At 40.0% G+C, this 24,910-nt stretch overlaps 1 protein-coding gene across 4 annotated transcripts in view; it reads right to left on the bottom strand.

The window, feature by feature from the left end:
* The window catches only part of ppp1r9alb (protein phosphatase 1 regulatory subunit 9A-like B), a 33,258-nt gene extending 9,979 nt beyond the window's left edge, over window positions 1-23,279 (bottom strand). For 2 of the 4 annotated variants that reach the window (XR_005620289.2, XM_039657401.2), the window contains exons 1-12: window positions 21,805-21,984; window positions 18,930-20,984; window positions 8,897-9,029; window positions 8,686-8,806; window positions 8,451-8,555; window positions 7,940-8,168; window positions 7,703-7,849; window positions 7,570-7,623; window positions 7,255-7,484; window positions 6,951-7,047; window positions 2,240-2,375; window positions 1,885-2,039 (exon numbers count right to left, since the gene is read on the bottom strand). Coding sequence is in view for 3 of the 4 variants with exons in the window: in XM_039657401.2 (XP_039513335.2) it covers window positions 1,885-2,039; window positions 2,240-2,375; window positions 6,951-7,047; window positions 7,255-7,484; window positions 7,570-7,623; window positions 7,703-7,849; window positions 7,940-8,168; window positions 8,451-8,555; window positions 8,686-8,806; window positions 8,897-9,029; window positions 18,930-20,816 (3,294 nt within the window). In the remaining variant the exon portion in view is untranslated. Of the gene's footprint in view, window positions 1-1,884; window positions 2,040-2,239; window positions 2,376-6,950; window positions 7,048-7,254; window positions 7,485-7,569; window positions 7,624-7,702; window positions 7,850-7,939; window positions 8,169-8,450; window positions 8,556-8,685; window positions 8,807-8,896; window positions 9,030-18,929; window positions 20,985-21,804; window positions 21,985-23,145 lie in introns of those variants that run through there. The other 2 variants (XM_089132231.1, XM_039657402.2) reach the window with 2 other exon arrangements.
* Window positions 23,280-24,910: the final 1,631 nt, after the last annotated feature.

The following is a 24,910-nucleotide window of genomic DNA, read 5'->3' as shown; positions in this document are numbered from 1 at the left end:
CTAGGATGGCTTGAGGGTGAGTAAACCATGGGCTAATTTTCATTTTTGGGTGAACTATCCCTTTAACCTTACAATTATGTGACCTGCAATGAAATTGGTATTTAAAGGGTTAGTTCACCCAAAAATGAAAATTTCCACGACGCATGCGTGAGAACTGTGATCTAACTCTACTCTTTCTTGTTCAGTTCTCACGCATGCATCATGGAAATCTCTTGAACTCTCGTCTCAGGCCTACAAGGAAGAAAAGGAATAGTTGAATAAAGTCATTATTTTTGTTGTTGTTGTTTTTTTTTGTACAAAAAGTATTCTCGTCGCTTGATAAACTGATAGTTGAGCCACTGTAGTCACATGGAATATTTAAACATTTTCTTCAATGACTTTCTGGGCCGTCAAGTTTCAATCCCTTAAGGCCCGTACACACCGGGACGAATATCAGCGCGCGTTATTCGTCAGCGTTTTTCAACGCGTTTTTTGTGTTCACACCCAAGCGTTTTTCGCTGACGATGAGCCGAGTGAACATGCAAATTCATTCACTGACATAAGATGGCTCTTAATGTAAAACAGAAATAATAATAGAATACTATACTAGGGTGATCATATTCATGTCTCAATGTTTTATTATGACAGATAGAAAAAAAAACGAATGAAATAATGATAGAAATAATGTCTTCTGTATTAGAAAAAATAAATAAATAATAAATAACTAAAAGAAATGCCTCCAAATGTAACAAAAAACAGCTCTCACAAACTTACAAAAACGAACTAACAAAATCTATTTATATCTTTAGTTTTCATTCTCTTTATCTTGTTTTTCTTTCTCGTCCACCTTGTTTGCCCATCTATATTTTGCTGTAGAACTGATCTTTCCCAGCAGTTTTTGTTTGAAAACCAGGACATTTTCATCACTTAAAAACAGTCAGGACAGGACGTGGAAACAGGACATGTGTAACGCAAAGTTGAGATGTTGCCCAGAGATAAAAACATAGCAGTTGTCGGATGAACAGATGCACGAGAGACGAGACGAGAGTTTTCCCCGCGTTTAATAAAACCACTCAAACGTCACCAGTCCTCCTCATACACGGGGATCGAGCGAGAAAAAAAAACACAAACAAACATCTGGTCGCAATAGAAAAATAAAATAAAAGAAAGAATACAAAGAGTCGGCAGAGCGGTTCTCTCCTCACTTGTCAAAATCTAACTGACATTACGCACACTATGCGCAGTTCTCATCTCAACTCAGATTTCTGTAAAGCACAAAGTGACCGTTTTACACATGTCCCTGGGAAAACAGGACTCTTGGTCACCCTATATACTATTATTACAGAAATACTAATATAAATATTATCTTATAGCTCTTTATGCTCCGAGACCAGCAGCTCAACAACATTCATCTTGCCCATATCTTATCTCTTCTTCGCCGTATGTGTGCTCGGCAAGACCGTTTTGTGTTTGAGCGCCCTCAACTTGTGTTTTACTGTAACTTCAGAAGTACCAGACACGTGAGCAAACCCACCAATCTCGTTGGTCGGATAGGTTTTGACGCGGCGCGTCAAACCAAAAAAACGAACCCGAGGCGTTTTTTCAAAAATGCCGCTTGGCGTTTTTCGCGTCGGTGTGAACACTCACATTGGCGCCCATTGTTTAGTCACGAGGCGTTAAACGTTGACGAATAACGCGCGCGAAATTCGTTCCGGTGTGAACAGGCCTTTAGGGTGCCTTTGTGGTAGTGACCCAGCTCTAAAATTTAATCAAAAATATCTTCATTTGTGTTCCGAAGAGGAACAAAGCTATTATGTGGTTGGTACAGCATGGGGGTGAGTAATTGATGACTTAATTTTCATTTTTGGGTGAACTAACCCTTTAAATGTCTGTGGTTCAATGTACCTGTGATTGGCTAGGTGCCTGTGAGCCTCTTGCTGACTCTCTGAGTTTATTTCGAGATGGGCGCTTGCGTTGGGATCCCTGTGCCAGCTTAGCTTTGGCTCTGTAGACACTACAGTCCAGACGAGCCGTCTGAGGAACATCACCCCAGTCTGCATCTGAGGAACGACAAACACCAACATCTTAAAACCAGAAAAGACTACACTTTCAGACTAGCCTGTTTAAATCTTTTCCAAACCAAATAGTAATTAATAAAGGTATTACAAGCCAAATAAACTAGAATAACTAGAGCAAGATATAACTGTTAATCCTTTATTTCTGACCAGCTTTCACAAAATAAATAATTTGATTTTTGCACCCGATTGAAGATCGTCTGTAGACAGTCCGTTTCTTTCAGATGAACCGGAGGTCGGACTGCTTGGTTGACTCTCTCCTGCAGGGCTGTAAGACTCTTCGGGTTGTTTTGATCCAGTGCGGCCCTCCAGACAGGCTATCTGAGAAAGGCAAAGAAGTATTATCTTCATATACACTCATAAGACTCTATCCTGTCATCTTATTTTCTTATAATCACTAAATACTTCTTAAACCGATAATTAAATTAATGTGTATTCATAGCTCTTAAGCATCAGGTAGAAAAGGCAAAATTTAAATACTATTTGACTTATTTTCTTCTCTGTGAAAAGCAGGCGTCAGAAACTAAAAGTTGCATAGGGCTTTGTGTACTGGAGCAATTAGGGTATTTCTACTTTTCTAAAAGAGCCAGCTGGAGGCTAAGACCTCCAATCTACTTTTTTTTTTCTCCATTCTGTCACCTGATGGTGTCTGGGTTCCTTGCCACTGTTGCCTCTGGCTTGCTTAGTTGGGGACATTTAATATTCCATTTAATATTTCATATTATTGACTAGACTGCACAAAAAAAAACACTATTGGATGAGAACTGAACTGAGCTGAACAATGACATCACTGTTTCATTTCAAGGGAATTCAAACTGCTTTGATTATGACACTTTGGGGAACGCCCTGCATGAATGAAACTAAGCCAATCTTGACTGGTATTGCGTCATGATGTAACGTGTGAAGGCATACATGGAAGCTACAAAGGGCACACAACAGCGTCAGCTTTCTTTTCTTTAGCAAGTGCTGTCATGTGTCTTATTTGATGTTGTCTGTCAGTCACCAGTCACAAGCACACACACACACGTGCAGACAACTCTCGAGGGGGTTAAACCCCTTGAACCAGGTTCAAGATGCTCACTATTCCCATCATCGTGAATCAAATTCAATAAGAGGATTAGTTTGTCACAATAGATCTGAAGGATACATACTTCCACATATCAATCCTTCCATCTCACAGGAAGTTCCTGAGGTTCACTTCCGGGGGCAAAGTGTTCCAATATCGGGTTCTTCCGTTTGGCCCAGCTCTCTTCCCTCACACATTTACCAAATGCATGGATGCAGCTCAAGCTTCGCAGAGGCTTCAGGGTATCAGGGTGCTAAATGATATAGATGACTGGCTTATTATGGCCCGGTCACAAGAGCTGCCAGTTCGGCATCGAGATGTCGTACTTTCCCACATTCAGAGCTTGGGGTTGAGACTCAACATGAAAAAAGCGTGTTGGTGTAGCTAACCATGTTCCTAGGAGTATTGTGGGACTCGGTCACGATGCGGGCACAATTTTCTCTTGCACTGATTGAGTCCATCCTGGCCAAGGTGACCAGGTTAAAGCTAGGAAAAACCATCACTATAAAACATTTTCAGAGCGTTGGGGCTCATGGCAGCAGAGTCCAACGTCATTCCATTTGGCCTGCTGCACATGAGGGCCCTGCAGTGGTGGTTGAAAACCAAGGGGTTTTCCCCGATGGGGGACCCGTTCCGCATGCTCAGATGCCTTTGTTCCCCATCTATGAGGAAAAAGCTTGGTTTCTGTCCCAGGGTCGAAAGTCGTTTCGACAGCCGCCTTACTCACTCCGAGGTAGTGGAGTCAATATTTCAGAGGTTTGGCCCAGTGGAAGTGGATCTGTTTGTGCTCGAGAAATGACACACTGTGGTCTGTGGTTATCCCTCATACATCCAGCCTCCCTGGGGTTAGATGCCATGGTGCAGACGTGGCCAAGGCTGCATCTGTACACATTTCTCCCGATCTCACTGCTACCAGGCGTTCTATAGAGGCTGTGTCACAACAGAGTCAGTCTACTGTTAATAGCCCCATTGTCACCGGCCCGAGTATGGTTCTCAGACATAATATTACAACCAGGAGGGACCTGCTGATGCAGCAGATGGCTCAATATTTCACCCTCGGCAAGAGCTATGAAAATTGTGGGTCTGGCCCCTGAGGGGGCACAGTACCAAGAAACTGGTCTGTCAGTAGGAATAGTAGAGACCGTAGAACGGAGTTTTTACCATTTGGTGTAGAGAGTGTGAGGGGGACCCAGGTAACTGCCAGGTGGCTTCAGTGCTGGAGTTCTTCCAAGATCGCTTCTCGACTGGTCTTACCCTGTCCACACTCAAGGTATACGTGGCAACCATTGCGGCTTTCCACGCTCCTCTGGGTGATGGGCCTCTGGGGAGATATCAGCTGGTCCTGCGCTTCTTCCGTGGGGCTTGGATGATGAGACCTGTGCCTCATCCCGGGGTTCCAACATGGGACCTGGCAGTGGTTCTCGAAGTGCTGGTCGAGGCCCCATTCGAACCTCTGGAGTCGGCTGAAGCCAAGAACCTTTCCCTCAAGGTAGCTTTTTTACTAGCCATTACTTCTCTGAGTAGGAGACCTTCAGGCGCTCTTCAATATCTCATGGGTGATCGACATTAAGGCTATCTTGCATCCAAGGCCGGGCTATGTGCCTAAAGTGCCTTCCAATGTGGCTTCCACCTCATATGACGGCGAATGAGGAGAGACTTCATTTGCACTGCCCTGTCAGAGCACTCAAGTTTTATATTCAGAGGTCTTCTTCATGGCAGAAGTCAGACCAGTTGCTGGTGTGTTCCAGGTCGCCCAAGAAGAGGCTCCGTTCATCTAAACAGACCATCAGAAACTGGATCGTTCAAGCTATATCGATGGCTTATCAGGTGCGCAGTTTGCCTTCACCTTTGGCCGTGAAGGCTCATTCAACCAGAGGAATGGCGACCCCGAGAGCCATCCTTTCTGGGGCCCGATCCAAGAAGTGTGCGATGCAGCTGGATGGGCCACCCCTCACACCTTTATTAGATTTTACAGTCTGGACAACCCTTCTACACCTGGCACTCTAGTGCTCTCGTCCTAAGTGTCCCTGTGTGCAGCTTAATGCTGGGACAGAAGGGCTCGTTGTGGCATAGTGGGTACTTGTTCCCAAAGGTGTCGTAATTAACGCAGTTCGAGTTCCCTCGAAAGAAAATGTCTCGGGTTCCGACTGTAACCCATGTTCCCTGAGAAGGGAATGAGACACTGCGTCCCTCCTCCATGCTTTCCCTTGCATGGGAGCGACTTGCTTCATCACAGAAGCTGATGTTGTAGTGTAATGGCGTACCTTTGTAGCTTACGTGCATGCCGTCACACGTTACGCCATGACGCAACACCAATCAAGATTGGCTTAGTTTCATTCATGCTTCAGAGGCACTACACTGGGAGGCGTTCCCCAAAGTGTCGTAACCGACGCAGTCTCGTTCCCTTCTCAGGGAACATGGGTTACAGTCGTAACTCGAGACGTTTTCTGCAGAGCTGCTTAATAGCTGAATTTAACTAATTTAAGTAAGGGTTAATGCCCGACGAGGTGTCCATTGTCAGGTTTTAATGGACGACGGCGAGGCGTGAACCGGCTGACACGCAGCAGAGGACCCTGTTAATGCCAACAGGGCATTAACCCGCTTATACCATGGTCACTTGCCAAATAAAACATTTTTAAAACATTAGTTTATATTTTAATTAGGCTAAATCTAGTTTTTTCAAATAATAACTTGCCTGACGATTTATTTAGTAACCTGAGATATAGTCCGCTCAGCTTGTAGAACCCTTCCGGTTTAAAACTGAATTTTTTTTTTTCATGAAACACAAAGGTAACGTTAGGCATAGTTATTTTTTTATTACACATAAAACACTATGTGTTACACTAGTCTACACTAACCACCTCTGTAGATCGACTCTCCGATGCTGGACTGGAGATCCGTCAAATAATGTCGGTGACATCGATGCGAGAGCAGTCTGCGGGCTTACTGGGCTCCTTCAGTCCGTGAGAGACTGACGAAATAACGAAGTCGCTCATTGTTTTATTAGTAGGCTATGTAATATCTAACTTGTAAAGCTTTTGTTCATATTACGATGGAAGGAGACTCTAGGTGCACGCTGAATTCGTTTTATCATGAGGATTTATTAACTCAAAATCACACAGGCAAAGTGCTCACTCTTATCTCGCTGGATGCATACTGAACTCTGAACTCTCCAGAGCTATATCATATTACTGACATGTGACATGGCCAATAAGAACACAGGATATTATGTCTATGGCATATGATTGGTTCTTAGCAGAATGTAAGAATACTACATAACTAACGTTAGATACTTTGACTGCCTGTTGCTATGGTTACTCACAGCTGTTGTAGGCAGCGCATTTATTCGAATGGTAAACAGGCAGTTTCACCAGAACTACTTTACTAGGTGTCCTCTATCACTTTTTAACGGACACCCTGCAGCCAATCAGAATCGAGTATTCACCCAGACCATGGTATAATAGCTGATAATCTTTACCTGTTTAACGAATGATCAGGTCTGTTTAAAATTATCTTGATGATCTAGATGAACATTAAGACACTTTTTTTAGAACTGCTTTAGAGTAAAATTGAACTATATTTGCATCATTGAAACCTTTTTTCCTGTTGATCCTGTAAAGCTACTTTGAAACAATCAAAGTGCTATAATAGTACAATCATAGTGCAAAGTGCTTTGAAAAAGTGCTATAAAAATAAAGTAGACGACACAAGTATAAAATATTTAATCATATACCCAGTAAAAACTCACAACAGAATGATATTAATGTTTGTGGCATCACATTGTTCAAAATAAGAGAAATGAACATGAACAGGATGTACTGTAGTTTTACCTTGTGCTGTAATTGCCTCACATTGCTTTTGTATTCTCCCTCCCTTTGATCCAGTTTTCTCTTCAGTTCTGCCTCTTTCCTTGCATATTCAGACTCTCTACAGGTCAAGAAGATAGTTAACAAACCATGGCAAAATGCATTTCTGCTTAAGATTCTTGTCTCATCTATTGCTGTTTGGACCATAAGAATTTCCAATAATTCAGCTTGATTCATATTTCCGCAAATCAGAGAACTTCTGAGAATGCCTCACCAACACTTCCCAGAATTATTCTGCTATGACAACACATTACATGCTCAAACAAACCTGTTTTGGTGCTCTTGTAGAAGTGTGAGGGTCTTATTGTATTTGAGTTGCAGGGAATCATGTTGGCTCTGGGCTTCATTCAAACGCTGGTTGATGGTTTTGCAGAGGGCCTGAGCATCAAGCCAGTGTTTTTCCAACTTTTCAATGCGCTCTCTGCTCTCTTCAACACTACTTTCAAGAGCTGCACCTCGAGTCTCCCAAGACTTACGTTCTGCTTCACTCACTTGCAGCTATGAAATAACATACACATACAGAGTTAAACAGATCTCCAGGTCCAGAATTTATTAAATAAATAAATTGCATTTTTAATCCTACCTTTTCTCTCAACTGACCGAGTTCTTTGACTGTGATACTGTGTTTTATATGCAGCTTTAAAAAAAAGAGAATTCAAGTGAGACTGAAGAGTAAGCACTTAACAATGATAAATAGATGCAACTTGACATTATACCTCTTTGAATTTTTGTTCTAGCTCAGTAGGATCGATATCTTCAGGTAGATCAATGCCTTGGCTCCTCAGTTGTGAAAACACTTCCTGTGCCAAGTCATTGGACACATCCACCGTCCCCTGCTCCTTTTCAGTCTCTTGCTGTTTATCCTGTATCAATCATATTATGGGCCCAACAATGACTTAGTGACTCATTTATTCATGACAACAAGTTTATCTTTATATGTTCAGTTCACAGACCTGTTGCACAACACTCTTTTCAGTGAGTGTCTCAATTTCCTGTTGATGCTGATATTGGTCATGGATTTGAGAAATTTGGTTTTCATCCTGTAGCTGATGGTTCTGAGTTTCGTAATGGTCTTCATGTTTTGGCTCATTGTTTTCAGGGCTTGCCTCGTGTTGTAGAGTCTCACTGATCAGACGGGCCACCTCGCTCTCCACCCCTGGTTTTTCCCGGCCAATGAGAAACCTGCATTTGAGAACGTAAAATTCCATCAAGAGGTTCTGGGACTATGAACCTTTTGGGTATTTTACTGACTATGCGATTAGATTTGGCCTGGTGAATCATTAATCGACACTTCCTCCTAGGTAATACAGTATATGTTCAATGTCCATAACGTACAGTTAAGGTAGTACAGGACCTGGGGTGAGTTGCACAATAGTGTGAGCTCATAGCTAATTTCTGGCGGGGCTTGAAAGCTACAATTCCACACAACTCAATTTAACTTAAGTTTGGTGTATCAATACTCACTTGACTAGACCTTTGGTGTTCTTCAAAGTGGTGGCAGCAAAGATTTGAGTTACACCAACCAGACTGATTCCATCTACCTCCACAATCTGATCATTTACCCAAATTCTGTTAGGGAAAATACACCAAAGCTCATTTGGATACAGAATAACCAGAATCTGTTTGATTAATCACACTGTTAAAAAAAAAAGGTTTAATTTTGAATATCAAAAGTGAAATTCATAAGACAAGTTTTTACCGTCCATCCCGGTGAGCTGCACCTCCCTCTGTGATGGTTTTCACAAAAATGCCCAGCTTCTCAAGTCCTTGATCTGCCCCAACCCCCATCCCAATAATACTGATTCCTAGGCCATCATTACCTACACAAAAAAGGTAGCTCAAAATACAGTACTCATGCAAGTTGACAGTATATTCAGGAACACATTTTTGGATAAAGGTGTAAATGAAACCTTTTTGAATGTCTATAGGTAAAACATCCATCTTTTCAACCCTCTTTTCCAGCTCGTATTCAGCAGATGCAGACACGGGGTCCACATCATCATTACTGCGATCATAATCTTCATTAGAGAAGGTAAAGTACACCTGCGGAAGAGCAAAAACAATTAAATACCACACCTTTGCACACCCACATCTGATTGAATACATGAATGGGCGATTTATTGATTTCACAATTTATGTCGCTGTAACACTATGTTCTGATAAGAAAAAGCCCACCCAGATAATTTGTGAAAAAAAAAAAAAATAGTAATTCATAAATCTTCCTGTTAATGACTGCCCACCTTTAGACTTTCATGCTGCCTTTACATGCTTTGATTATGAGCTTGCCGGATTTAATTGCTTTGTTGTTGGAAAGAACAGGAATCTTAGAGGGCACCAGTTATATTTTTGCTTAATTATTGAGGACATCATTTTGAAGCCAAAATTATATTAAGTGTCCCATATGTTGACAACCATAAATTGCTGTATAGGCCTAGATATTCAGCTTGCTGACAATTCTGAAATTGTCTGGAATTCTGGAATCCACTGTGTATAAAACATACAATATGCTTCAAAAGGTTATGAAAATATGCCCTATATTAACAGAAAGACAAAGCGATGTAGCTATTGTTTTTAAGTTTATGGCATGCCCAACTCGCAAACTCAAAATGATCTCACAGTTTCCTAGAAAGTAAATTTGAGAGGGCATTCATAAAATGAATCTCACGACTTGAGAGGGAATTCATGTCTAATTTCCTACAAAGAATCTCATATTTATGCTAATTCCGATAGCATGTGAAGGTAGCATGATTTAGCAATTTGGCCCATTCTTATGGATACAATGAGGCATTTAAGCTTTAAAACATACATGAAAACACCACAAAAGTTGTCCATATGATCCTGCTCTATGACTATGTGCCTTCAAGTCTTCAAAAGAGATTAGATTCAGAACAGACTGAAATTCAAGCCATTACTCACTGTTTATCTTTCTCTTCAGCGAGTTGTTAACAGCTAAGACTAAAGACAAAAAATTATTTGAAAAGATCTGATTTAAGAGTGATTAGTTGACAAAACAGACATCACTATTTCTCTCATAAACTGCTGAGAATTAGTGAGGATATCAAGATTTTCAGTTAACAATAAATTCAATTATGTGCTGTTCCGATATCCATTTTTCTCGATTTTGATTTATTATTTCATTACACCAGTGTTTCCCAACTTTATTTTTTATTTTTTTGCCACAGCACACCACTATATAAAAATAAGACATACTTGCACTAACATGCATTGCTTTAAATCAAAGTTTAAAACTAGATGTTATATTAATAGTAGTACTCACAATTAATGTGAAACTTGAGTTTAAGTCAGGTATAGGAACACAATAAAATCATATACTGTAGGTAGCTATGATGTTGGTGATGATAAAACAACAAATTTACATATCGTCCTTGTCAGGCGGAAACCACATATCTTTAAAGAAATTAAACACTGTGTCATTGAAATTGGTATTGTAGTTCCCTTTTGAGTTAGTCTCTCGACATTGTGTAATAGTTTATGCTTTGGGGAAACTGCTTTCTTCTAAATAGCATTGATTTTATAAAACAAAAATTATGAAATGTAGAGATATAAGGTTTCGGCCTGACAGCGAATATATATTTTTATTTGTAGCATTTATTTTTACTTATTTTGGGGAATTTTATAATTTTCCACAGCACACCTGATGCTGCACAGTGGTTCGGACACACTGCCGTACAGATATAATTGTTTTGGAAGCCTGCTTTATTAGGCAAGGCAAGGCAAGTTTATTTATATAGCACTTTTCATACACAGTGGCAATTCAAAGTGCTTTACATGGAAGAAATTTAAATAATCAAAAGAAATCAGAATAATTAAAACAGTTTAGAATTTAAAAAAAAATCATAATAATAAAAATAAAATACGGTAAATAATTAAAACAATTTAGAATCAAAAATAAAATGAAGTACAGTAACAGTCGGACGAACAGTGGCACAGTGCTCATTCAGTAAATGCAATCAATATAAATAAAAACAGTTAAGAGTAAAAATAAAATAAAGTAATACCTCTATCTGAGATGGGGTATTTCACGTGCGCACGTGAATTTCACGTGCGACGCTTCTCATCGTCGCACGTGCTGGGGTGGTGCTACACCAGTAATGCCCAGCGGGGCCCCCACAGAGCACTTTTCTACCCTTAACAAGGCTCTCAGCGACTTCTTATACTCTAGGCGGTATAAGTAACTTACTTCTTCACTCGCCTCATCGGAGTGAAGACTCTCCCGCTCTCCATCAAAATCTCTTCCAGTATACCCCTATATGAGATGGAAGAGATTGAGCTGGTTTACGGTGCAACTGGACCTCCAGCCCAGGGACGTACTCTGCTGGGGTGGTGCTACACCAGTAGTGCCCAGCGGGGCCCCCACAGAGCACGTTTCAGCTGCCATTACCCTTAACGACGCTCTCAGCGACTTCTTATACTCTCAGCAGTATAAGTAATTTACTTCTTCACTCGTCTCATCGGAGTGAAGACTCTCCCGCTCTCCATCAAAATCTTTTCCAGTCAGATCAGTATTTAAGCAGTATTAAAGCAGTTAAAGCAGTACAGTGAAAAACAGTCAGACGTACAGTGGCACTGTCCTCATTCAGTAAATGCACAGCTAAACAGATGTGTTTTGAGTCAGGATTTGAATGTAACTACTGTAGGAGCACACCTGATCTCTTCTGGAAGCTGGTTCCAGCTGCAGCTGGCATAATAGCTAAAACCAGACTCTCCATGCTTAGAGTGAACCCTTGGTATTTCTAGCTGTTGTCATCCTAGTGATCTGAGTGATCTGTTAGGTTTATATTCAGTGAGCATATCTGCAATATATTGAGGTCCTAACCCATTGAATGATTTATATACCAGTAATAATACTTTAAAATAAATCAATCCTAATTTTAACTGGGAGCCAGTGTAAAGACCTGAGGACTGGTGTGATATGTTCATATGTTCTGGTCCTGCTCAGAATCCTGGCAGCAGCGTTCTGTATGAGCTGCAACTGTCTTATGGTCTTTTTAGGAAGGCCAGTGAGGAGGCCATTACAGTAATCCACCCTGCTGATGATGAAAACATAAGTTTCTCTAAGTCTTGACTGGAAACAAAGCATCTAATTCTTGAAATATTTTTCAGATGATAGTATGCTGATTTAGTTATTGCTTTGACATGACTACTGAAACTAAGGTCTGACTCTATTAACAATATTTCCGGGCACTTCTAATGATATGTGACAGCATCGGTTGTGCTGTTCGCAAAAGCTTGTATTATACATTTTTGTTCACCTGGTTCGGAATGTGCCATTGTTTTTTTTAAGTAAACGTACTAGACGGACTTCTTAAACCGAAAAGATTTTCTAAGCAGGCCTCCGAGGTAACAGCATCTCTAGACCTGTATCTCGTGTTTTCAACCACAAAAACCTGTTCTGTGTAAATGGCCCCTTATCTTTTTTGTGAGAGTTTGCAGGTCTTGCAAATTACCTGGCTCTTTGATACTTCATCTCTCCTGTATCCAAAATATTGATTTTTTGGCCAAGTCCAGTGTTGCCAAGTCAGTTTTCTTGCGGAATTGGGCTACTTTTACACTGTTGCCTCGGGTTGTTTTTGTAGTTCACGGGTTTTGTCGTAACATGCTTTCAAAATCAACGATTTTGATTAATTGCACAGCCCTATAGCACAGCTCTCTATCTTTGTAATTACAGTACATGCAAAATAAAATAGTGACCAAAACTTCATGACAAAATAAAAAAAACATGCTACACATTGGGGATGCTATACATACTATACAACATGAGGAATTGTTTCACTTTGCGCGAAATTCCTGATTGGACAGATTCCTACGGAGATGACTGCATTCCACTTCCACTTTACAAAGGCAAATGTGACCACACCTTTATGCAGGCACTATAGCTCAATGACATTTTCACAGAACATTAGTGGCTGGTTTAGGCTGACATATAGGCAGTTAAATAGCAGGTCAGTCAATGGTATGCATTTATAATACTGGCACCAGACATACAGCAGCACAGCAAAATAACAGTATTCCCTCTCCATTTTTCTTTTCTTGTACCATTTCACTTTTTCTTCCACCACCCATCCTTTACCCAATCTTTCTTTCTATACCACAATTCATTTTGGAAGAATGAAAATTAGAGAATTTATTTCCTCTACTCTCTTTTGTCTAGCGTCTCTAGTTGTCATGGAGTAAGCGTGCACCTCTGAACAATGTCCTTTTCTTCCCCAACATGCTCAAGCACAGTGTCTCTTTCTATCTTCCTCCCTCCCTCTCTCACTCCTTTAAGCTCTGGCTTTTTAGCAAGAACACAGGACTATTTCTTCCTGAGACTGAGAGAGACTGTCAGAGAACTATGACTTACAATAAGAAAGAAACAACAGATGTAACACCATTCAGGTTGAGCGTCAAAACTGAAAGCCAGAGTTGGAATGACATAAAAGCAGTATGATCTAGAAATATTATCAGAACTCTTACAGAAAAAAACTGTTATAATTTGAAAACTGATCCATTGGCAGCATTAAAAATGCTTGTTAACAAGTTGGTGTGCAATAAAACTCCCATTGTATGGACAACAAAACACAGACACATACATACAAAATGATGAGATATTGCTCAAAATTATGTTCCACAGAAAAAAAAAACCCATACAGCTTTGAAACGTAATAAATGATTAAAGAATTTTCTTTTTTTGGGTGGAAAGGAATCTTCTTGGTTACGGATGTAACCCTTGTTCCCTGAGGAGGGAACGGAGACGTTATGTCAGTGAATGACTAAGAAGCCTATCACCTTGAAGTTCTACAAAATGAGCTAATGGCAAGGAAATGCCATGGGTCTGCGGAATTTGCATAGCGCAACTCCGCCCCACCATGTGGGTATAAAAGTAGGGACGCTGGCAATCTCGAATTATGTTTTCCCGCTGAGGAGCAAAGACTGAACTCCAGGCTATTCCAGCAGTACAGCGATTGTGGCAGAGGGATATAATGTCCCACGTATCCAGTCCGTGGAATAGCACAGCAAACGACGAATCCGAGCAGGTCCTACTCAATGGCTAGTGGAAGCGAGTACATGTGAGGATACTGGCTCTATTGTGAGATTACAGAATCTCGCAAATGTGTTGGGTGTCGCGCAGCCTGCAGTCCTTCAGATGTCTGTTAGTGAGGCGCCATACGCTAGAGCCAAGGATGAAGCCACACTCCAGGTGGACTAGGGGGCACGGACAACCCTGCGTTTGATAAGTCAAGACAATGGATCGAGTGAGATATAACCTTTGCTCGGAGAGAGCCTTTTCCTTCAGCTTTGCACCAAAACAGACAAAGAGCTGGTCTGAGGCCATGAAACACTGCATTCTGTCAATGAAAGCTCGGAGGGCGCGTACTGGACAGAGCAGGGCAAAGCCTGGGTCTGCCTCCTCCGAGGGCAGCTCTTGCAGGTTCATCACCTGATCCCCGAAAGGAGTGGTGGGAACCAGGGGCACGTATCCAGGCCGGGGTCTCAGGAGTGTTAGCCGGCCCAAATTCTAGGCAAACTTTGCCAACCAAAAATGCCTGCAGGTCCCCTACCCTCTTGATAGAGGTCAAAGCGTCCAGGAGCGCTGTCTTCATAGATAGGAACTTAAGCTCCACTGATCGACTCAAAGGGATGGCTCTCTGCAGGGCTGATAAGACCACTGCGAGGTCCCAAAAGGATATAATAGGAGAGCGAGCAAGATTTAATCCCCTCGCCCTCCTCAAGAACCTGACGACCAGGTCATGCTGTCCCACCGTTTTTGACTCCACAAGGGCATGGAGCGCAAAGATCGCAGCCACAAAAACCTTCAGGGTGGAAGGAAAGCACGGACCCAATCAGGCATTTTCTGGGATCTTCTTGGCGAGAATAACACCAGGTGATGATCCACTTCAGGCGTGTCTCATGAACAAGGCCCTAGCAGAAGTGATGGTAGCCATCACCTGAGGTGGTAGGGACTCAGAGGGATTGGCCGGGGAGGTGCTGTTATGAGGAGCACAATAGTGAATGCGATTGCGAACAGCGATTGTTCCCATCAGATGATAAAACGGACCAACCGCAACCAGAAGTGCACGAACGAGACATCTTGAAAAAGACGTTCTGCGCGCATGCTCTTTTATGAAAGAAGAAAGCTTATCAGAGTGAAGAAGCACCCAGGGAGAAGCACACACACTGTTAGCAGATCACCTCACAGATCAGCAGCAGGCAATGTGATCTCGCTGGAACTCGCCGTTGCATCAACACACTGGAGAGCAGATCATCTTGTAGTCGAAGATCTCAGACACAGACTTGCAGCGGAGTGAAGAGAAACTCATGGCTCCGAAGCAAAACAATGCGACATTGCCAGCGTCCCTCCTTTTATACCCACACAGTAAGGCAGAGTTGCACTATGAAAATTACGCAGATCCATGGCATTTCCTTACCATTAGCTTGTTTTCTAGAACTCAAAAGTGATAGGCTTCTAAGCAAAACCCCCATTTCGTCATTCACTGACGTAACTCGCAGTGACTGAACGAAAAGGAACTACTTTTTTGACTTTTTTGAAAGATGGATTGTGAAGACAACACATTTTGTCTAGAACAGCTGGGATCAAACCATGAGTTTATGAGCTAATATTCAAAGCCCATTGTTTCAAAGTCCAAAAGATGTCCAACACAAACATCTGCTGAAAGGAAATCCTCATTTGCAACCTACATGAGACAGGCAACTCACTTCCTGCTGATCCTATATATATGGGAAACAGGATGAGTAAACATAAGAGGTCCACAAATAAAGAAACAGTCTCATTCTGAGGGTGAAGGGAACAAAAATGTTGGAATACTGATGTACACATAGGGAGACCTCTGCTTCCTGATTTAGAGAGAAAATGCATCATAGTGCAAGACAAAATGTTTAGTTACCACCTGCTGCTTCCCACTTCTATAAATACACTGACAGCGAATTGACACTGGCCTAATCCACATGTTCAAAGAGGGCACACCAAGGAGGAAGGGATGTTGGAGAGAGTGAAGTAGAGAGTATCAAATGAGCTATGGTAATCTGAAATGTTACTGACTTGGTATGTTCTGACCCAGACTATAAATTAATGGCATCTTCAGTCTGTGAGGCTCTGAATAAATACATGGCCTGGTTTCCAAACTTAAGAGATGTTTTAAGAGTGCTGAGAACAACTGCAGTCCACAGGGAATGAAACACCACTGCGCACATACAGCCAATAGTTACTGACTGGTCTTTTGGGCAAAACGGTGGACCTTTGCCACCTACTGCACTGTAACAGACTTAATTTGTCTTTCTTTCATTTGTTCTCACAAATCAACAGTATCATAGATTTGTACTCTGAATAAAATGCAAAGGCATGAGCTTCCACAGAACAGAAGTTACACAGGCACACACAGAAGACTTGTCCGTCCCTAAACAGGATCCTTTTAAAGCACTCCACTTTCCCCAGACATATGAATGACAGCACAATGCACTTTCTGTTTGATGCAACCAGTGCCTGGTCTCAGACAGATGAAGATCAGAGAGTTGTGTGTTTTACTTTGATCAGTTACATGACTAAAATATGAAAATCTGTACTAGCACAAGTCTCCTGTGTCCAGAAAAGATATCTAAAGCAACAAACAACAAATAACAAACAAGCAACAACATTTTCTGCTATTTAGAAGAATATCAGTAATCAGACAGTTTCTGGTCTTATTGACTTCCATAGTAGGAAAAAAAATATACTATGGAAGTCAATGAGACCAGAAACTGTCTGATTACTGATATTCTTCTAAATAGCAGACAATTGGCTGAATGGATTAGAAAATGGTAAAACTCAACTGTTTAACTCTGGGGGAGTTGTAAAATGAGCCCATTTCCAAAAAAAGTGGAGTATCCCTTTAGAAATTAACACAAATAAATCACAGACATGATTCACAAACATGTATAGTTCTTCTTGTGAATATCTGTTAAAGGAGAACTCCGGCGAACAATGAACCTTTGGTCTAATAAAACATCGGTACATGGTCAACCGTTCTCTGAGATTTGTTTTCATGATAATCGAATGTAAAGAGTTTTATCTCTAAAAACTGTTTAGCGTATAATGCTAGTAATGGGGGCATTGACTAAGTAAAAAGAAATCGCTAGTTTATACCACTAACAAGGCTCAAAATAGCCCCACACTAACGCAGTAACATAATGAGGGTCCATACATGCAAAACGAAGCATTGAGAACTTTGTAAGTGTACAGACCGTTTAATAAGAAGATACTTTATGAAGACAGTTCACTTCGCGTATACAGACAGGAGCCATCTTAAAAAATAGTCTCGATAAGTCGATCCCCGAACGCCGTTCATACAGTTCAGAAGTTCGCTGAACTTCATACAGTTCAGATCACTCAGCACGATGTTCGTGGTTTGACTTATCGAGACTATTTTTTAAGATGGCTCCTGTCTGTATACTCAAAGTGAACTGTCTTCATAAAGTATCTTCTTAGTAAACGGTCTGTTTACAAAGCTCTCAATGCTTCGTTTCGCATGTATGGAGCCTCATTATGTTACTGCGTTAGTGTGGGGCTATTTTGAGCCTTGTTAGTGGTATAAACTAGCGATTTCTTTTTACTTAGTCAATGCCCCATTACTAGCATTATACGCTAAACAGTTTTTAGAGATAAAACTCTTTACATTCGATTATCATGAAAACAAATCTCAGAGAATGGTTGACTATGTACCAATGTTTTATTAGACCAAAGGTTCATTGTTCGCCGGAGTTCTCCTTTAAGCACCTCAAACAATAGATGCACAATAAAGTTATCATACACAATCTACCAATGGGAAAGGAAAAATAAACCTTTTTTCTTACATGATTTTTTCTTGTTTAGAGAATAAACTTAATTTTGATACATTTCTCAGAAAAGACATCTCGATTTAAGAAAGTTAAGACATTTGTTCTTTAAACAAAGACCAAATATACAGAGAGATACATTTTTTAATTTACTCACTGTATCAACATATACCTTGTAAACTACTTTTTTCATTTCTTTTTACAGTTGGACTGTTAGACTGATAGTGTCTGTTTTTGAATCTGACTGTGTGAATGTGCATTTTGAGGCTGACCTCAATATTAAGCTACAATCACTTGTATGCTAACATATTAAATTTCACTCAACAGTTAGTTTTTTATAAACAGCTTTAATTAGGAAACTGTTGTGATCCCTTTACAGTAAATGGTCTGTTTTGGAAATTCATGTTTGTTTGTTACATGACGATTCATATTTGAGTCATATCCACTGAGGCCAGGGGTAAAGCCTCTAAGATATTGAATTACTGTATCTTTACACATTTCCTTACACATCCTTACACATTTCTCTGTTAAAAAAAAAGTCTGTTAGTAAGAGACATAGGATATTACATGCCTGAACTGCTGCAAGCTCAGGCATGACCTCTGAGAGCTGTTCCTTAAATGTTCCAGGTTGAACATATTTTAAACTGATCCAGACCACTGGTGAAGCCACAATTATTAAGAATCATATCTTAATTGTCTCAGAGAGGTATGCTATGTTCCTTGTGCTAAAAAAAAAAAAATCTGTTCCTGTATTTTGAGGCAAAACAAATAAAAGACGTGGGTGCCAAATACCTTCAAACAAGTAGGATCTTGTCATATAAACCTTAAATAATAGTTGCAATGGTACCACCATATGAATGCTTCATAAAACTAAGAGTTAAGGTGGTGACCGAATTGAGCCATGGGCATCTGGTAAATGTGCAAACAGATTTGGGTCACTGCCGGCAGGCTAATTCCTTCAAGCTCTAAAAGTAAAACATTCTAAACCATTCAGAGGGAGTACAAACCAACATCATCAAAAAAACAACTGCATAAAAAATTATCTGAAGTGCTTTAAACTATTTAATTGATAGGTTTCTACCAAATAGTAAGACTAGTTGAGACATACTGTACCTTGATTGGTGCTGTAGAGAACTTGATCTTTCTCTTTGGACTGAGGTCTTCCTCATCAGAGAGGCCTGGAATTTCCTCAAATTCCTGGGATTCCTCCTTCACTTGACATTGCAAATCGGTCCTGTTGTCCTTGTCATCCACAAAGGCTGCATTCTCAATACCACAAATTAAAGATCTTTTCCCCATCAAACACTGATCATCTTGCTGTTGCCTCTCTTTTCCTGATAAGACGTCATATTTCATATCTTGTTCATCCTTGTCCACCTCTATAGCTTCAACAGCTTCTACTTCCTCATCATCTCCTTTCCACCGTTCATCCTGCTGTTCCTTATCTTCAACATCAAAAGCTTTCTGCTCACTTTCCTTCATAACAGTCTCCAGTACGGGCTCCTCTTCAGTTTGTCCTGTCTTTAGCTCTACTTCCTTGTTGTCTTTGTCCTCATCCTCCTCCTCCTCTTCTTTTTCCATTATGTTCTCCTCAAGAAACTTTCCCTCCCCTCTATAGTCTTCCTTTCTTCCAGTCTGTACAGGTTCCTCACCCGCCCTCGGTCCCTCCTCATGTTCCTTAACGCTCTGTTTTGATTCCTTCACAAGGAATGTTAATTGGAGCTCCTCGTTGTCGGTCAACACCCTCCTAGAATTGTGATTTGGGGATTGGTTCTCCTTTCCAGCCTCTTCAAAAACATCATCCTCAACATGTTCCTCCTCATTGCCTTCACTCTCAGATGATTCAGTCTTCACCACTACCAGCTCAGCTCTGACTGTGGACAAACCAGAAACCTTCTCAGAGTTATTACCTTCAACTTTCTGTTGTTGATGTACAGGATCCTCTGCTACAGATCCATGACTAGTGGTACTCCTTGTAGACGAGTGGTGGAACTTTTTGCTTGTATACAGAAGAGTGGGATCTGAGGAGATGCTATCTTCTGAAGAATCATTAATATGTTCTTTTGCTGTGGAACTAGTATTAAGTAATGTCTTCTCCATACAGACTCCATTTAAAGGGGTACTGTTTGAATCTGAACCATTTAACTTGGGCAAACATGTTTCAGTCAGAGAATCAGTCCATAGTGAATAAGAGGTAGGGGAACTACAGTTGTCTGGGGATGAAGGGGGATCCGAATGGTCACTAGCAGCAGAGGGTGACTGGGAATGGCTGATGGGACTGTGGGATTCAGTTGAGGGAGCAGCTGACAGCGACTCACTATCACTGTCCAGCATAAAACTCTCCAGACGTCTTGATATTGGCCCGGCATTCATGGACACACACAGCTTATGTGATGGTGTCTCGCTTTCGCTTCTCCCTTTTCCCTCATACTCCCTTTCTTTTGCCTGTCCCTCTAGCTCTTTAGGTTTGTCCTTTCTCTCTCCAGTAAATGACACTTTTCTGTCTTGCCTCTCAAATGGTTGAGACCAGATAACTTTAGCAGAGGTAGATCTCTCCGTTGGAGACTGCTCTTTAAGGCCACTCTCAAACAGCTTTCTAGTCATTGAGAACTTCTCAGCCATTGTTGCCTTGTCAATGGAAACATCCTCTGTTTTCCGTGCATCAAAGAAGGCCGAATCTAAACTGGAAACGCTACTCAGGCTGGATCTGTAAGGAGTGGAATCCAGTGGAAATTTGGGTGATGTGGGTTTGATGAAATTGGGACTGTCTTGATTCTGTTTTTCATCCATTTGTAAGAACATATTTTTTATTTTGCTCACTTTGTCACCCAACGGTCTGCCACGGGTCTCATTGCCTCCACAAGAGAAGGTAGAAGTCGAGCTGATTGATGCGCTCCCATCAAATGAGCATTTGATGGAATGGAAGTCTGACTTATAGGTGTTCCTGTGAGGAGATGCACTTCTCAAAGCCCGTTCACTTTTGTTTTCACTTTTAATCATGATCACAGATAAAAAGACCAGATTTGAAGATTTCAGTACGTACAATCGATAAAACTGGGACTAAAAAAACAGTGTATATCCAGGTGCATAGTATGTCCTCATTCACACTTGCTGAGATTGCAGACACAGATGTTGCCGAGTGACTGACACAGTGCAAATCGCTCTTACCTATAGCAGAGAAAAATCAAGAAACCTGTCAGTCTGTATTTTAAATCAACCGAAACTTTCTATTCTCAATACATTTACCCAATTATGTATTTTATACACTATCTAAATATGTGTTTTGTGTAAATGCATTATTCAATATTAACTCTTCTCAAATGCTTTTAATGAAGTTTGTAAATGATCTAATAAAATATTTTGATATTGTAAAATGTACTGAAAATAGCAAAGATGGGACCTCTGCGATTTTGACTATTACTAACATGACAAAAGACATATCCACAAAAACACCAACTGCTCTTAACATTAGGTAAATAACATGAAATCTAACATAAACACTACATACAGTACATGATAACACAATAATAAACAAAATAAATAAACAAATGTTGTAGGTTAACGGTTAATGCGAGGAATTCTAAGAATTCACTTTTTGTTTTCATAAGTTACCAAGGCGATTCATAGGCTACTTTTTTACCAAAACATAGCTATTTGTAAATTGTTCATAGTTCGACTTCGTTTCCAAAAAATGTAGGCTAACGTTACATATTAAAATAATACAAAGCAGTCTTTTAAGCTTACCGTTAACCATTTGACAAGTTTTTCTTTTTATATTCTTAAAATGTTGAATTATAATTTTGTGTAGGCTGGTAACTAATGGTAGCAGGTGTCCAAATATGTCTCCCTCTTTTGACAGTCGATCTGTTGACTGCTGTAACCGACTTCAATTCTAATGAAGCTTGACAAGTTTAAGTTTCAGAAGGCTAAGTAATGAAATCTTTACATTTTGAAAACAACACTACCAGATAAATGAGTTTAAACCTACCTGAACTTCATTCATTCCGACTTAAGGAACTGAGAAACCAAAACCAAAGCCCAAACAATCACAAAGTTGTTAGACGTCGTCGTTCATTTCTTCGAAGTCTTATCTTTCTCCGTGTGTGTAACTAGCTCAACAAACCTTATCCCCAGTGACATGCGCGCTCCCTCCTTCAGCGTCATGCCCGCTGTTTCTTTCCGGAGCTCGCGAGTCAGGCAAGCACGCGCACGGAGTGGTAGAGAGAAAAAAATACTTGGACAACCGTGGGAAAGTCAAGTAATCTCACCCATAAAGTAACAGCTAAATCCAGATAAGAACTAGGGGCTAATGTAGCCTATTTTAGAAAATACATATTTTTAAAAAATGACCAAAAAACATTTGGTAAATTGAACTTTCTTCGAAATGTATCAAAGACACTGATTTTAAAACAACACCACAATCCTCCCTGAGTGAAGAATAAAATAAAATAAAAATAATTATAGTTTGAAGGTAAAAATACAAATTGAATAGAAATATATATTTAAAAAAAAAATCCCTTTCCACAAAAAAAAAAAAAAAAAAAAAAAAAAAACGCCAATAGGATCTCAAATCATCAAACTGGTTCCAGTACACCAGCATTTTCGGGGACATAGCAACCATATCTTAGTTTAATCTCCCTGACAATTACAAGTAGGTCACCATTTCAGTGCTTCTGAGATGAGATGAGTGGAGCAGAGGACAAAGGAAAAGAAAATGAGCTAAGTAAAGGATGAGTGAAGGACTGAAACAGCATTGCAGATAGGCAAAATGTCATTAACACAAACAAATCTGAGCATAATGCAAAAGAAAAGAGAACCAGGCAAAAACACTGTAAACTGACAATAAAATGACGTGAAGATTTATGATCAACCATTTTTCTCTAGACATTTTGTCTCCTTCTGTTTGTCTTGGTGTGGACTGTGTTCCATTGTAAATTACAGTGTAATGTGTGACCATATGAAGCCTCTAACAGATGGCATTTAGTAACTACATATTGAAAGTAGATTATCTCTGCTTATCCGCTGTTCACAATCAGCATAACTGAAGCATGCAGTTCCATTTAAAACTCCATGGTGATTACTGATGTAAAATAAACATTTTCCAGGGTCCTGGGTCCCTCAAAAATAGCAACAAACTGCTGATCCTGAGAAAAACATTGTGTCACGATGTTCATTCTTAGATATCTCTGTTTTCCTTTGCCAGCATCAATAAGAAAACTGTCTTAAAACTAAACCCTCAATACTTAAGTTATGTTATCGGATGCATTCCTTTATTTAAAAAAAAAAACAAAAAAAAAAACAGAAGCAAAAGGAAAAAAGGGACACTTACCATATCTTTGATATTCCTTTCCAATGGAAAAAAAGCTTTACATCTCAATCCAGATTTGATGAATGAAACTGGTGTCTTCTTTAGCCTGTGCAGCTGAGTTTAGTCTTGTTTCACGATTTCATGACCTGTGTTTTATTTCTGTTTGTAGAAAGTTCATTGTGATGATATGACGCATCATCTTCAAAGTCCTTTTTTGCCTGGCCCGGGTTTGTTACATGGCCTGAATTTGGTGCTGTTTTCCCCAGGTGGCCCCAGGACCTAGATTTATAAAAATATCACCCAATCATAGAGGCAGCAAGGATGAGAGAATGAAAGAGAGATTCGATAAAATTAGCTAGAACTGAAGTAGCCTACAATACAGTTCCCGCATTTATAAAGAAATTAACTGTTGCTTGAATGTTCTGCATCTTCACAATTGAAGAATCTTGTTCGAAGCAAATGAGCTAAAAAAAAAACCTCACATTGTTGATGGACATATTATACTGAATCAGTGGGAACACATGGCTCTGATAATAAAAAAAAAAAGTGGGATTGGGATCTGTTTTTCCCTTGCATTTTTTCAACAGCGATGAATTGATGTATATTACATGCAAACATATGTCAATGGCTGTAAGAGTTTCTCTGACCTCATTGTGGATATAAATAAACCTTGGTCTTGGACTGAAGTTTCAACAGGAATTCTTTCATAAACCATCCCAGCCTAACAATAGGCATTATCTCTGTATTTATCTCTGTATAGAGTAGACAACCAGCCCACACAATAAAATCTCAAAATATTTATTGAGACAATTATTTGCAATAGATTTGCTATGGGGTAGTGTAATGAATACATGGAGATAGCATTTAAAGTTAACCATGGAATCTCATGGATCAGATGTAGCCTATGTGCTGGATGTATGAAGGACTTTATATAGTAAGCTGTTCTGAGAGATCCGAGGAGTGATGACACTATAGAGACACAGATGGTGATCTATTTACAACTCTTAATTTAGAACTTAAAGTTTCCCTCGCGTTTTGGCCTGCTACAATTTGTTCATAATTAATCATGCACATTAATACATGACAACAATGAAGGCTCCCACTTAAAGCAATATTTGGTCTCTTTTATTTACAGAAGACATTCTAGTAGAATCATATCTAAAGGTTTAGAAAACAAAGACAATAAATCTAAATGTGACCTGGGTGATTTTCCTGTTGCTATATGCAAAACTGTTGTGCTAAATGCTCTCAGACTCAGACAAGTAAGTCTCCATTGCACAATTTATCTAAGCATATTGCTTTTGTTTTTTAAGCTTTTGCTCGTCTGTTTTTAAGGCCCGTGCCAGAGACAAGTTCACAGATGAACACTTTGATTGTTTTTCATCTCAGGCTGACATTTAGGGCTCCTGGAAAGTTACTGGCAGGTGCAGTGCCATTCCCTTTACTGGCTCGATTCACTTTGTGTAATAACAACTGTGGGAAGAAAAAATAAGCAATAATAATGATAACAGCACCAAACACTCATTAAACAATGAGTGTATGTTTACATACTGTCGCTGTACCACAGCAATTTTGGCTTATGGTCATCTTTATTATATCAAATACCATATAATTCTTGTATAGCCTAAGTAAAGTTGAAGGCAGGGGCAATAGGCTCTATAGACTAGATTTCTAATTAAACAAATTTAAATAGCATTTTGACAGTACTAAGGGCACATTTGATTGCACTTTATTGAAGTGAAAAATAACAGGCCTACTTTAAAAGGGAAAGTTCACCTAAAAATGA

Source organism: Pimephales promelas, chromosome 6 (genome assembly GCF_988280905.1).
Source record: "Pimephales promelas chromosome 6, fPimPro1.hap1.1, whole genome shotgun sequence".
NCBI lineage: Eukaryota > Metazoa > Chordata > Actinopteri > Cypriniformes > Leuciscidae > Pimephales > Pimephales promelas.
This window is presented reverse-complemented; position numbering and strand designations above follow the sequence as displayed.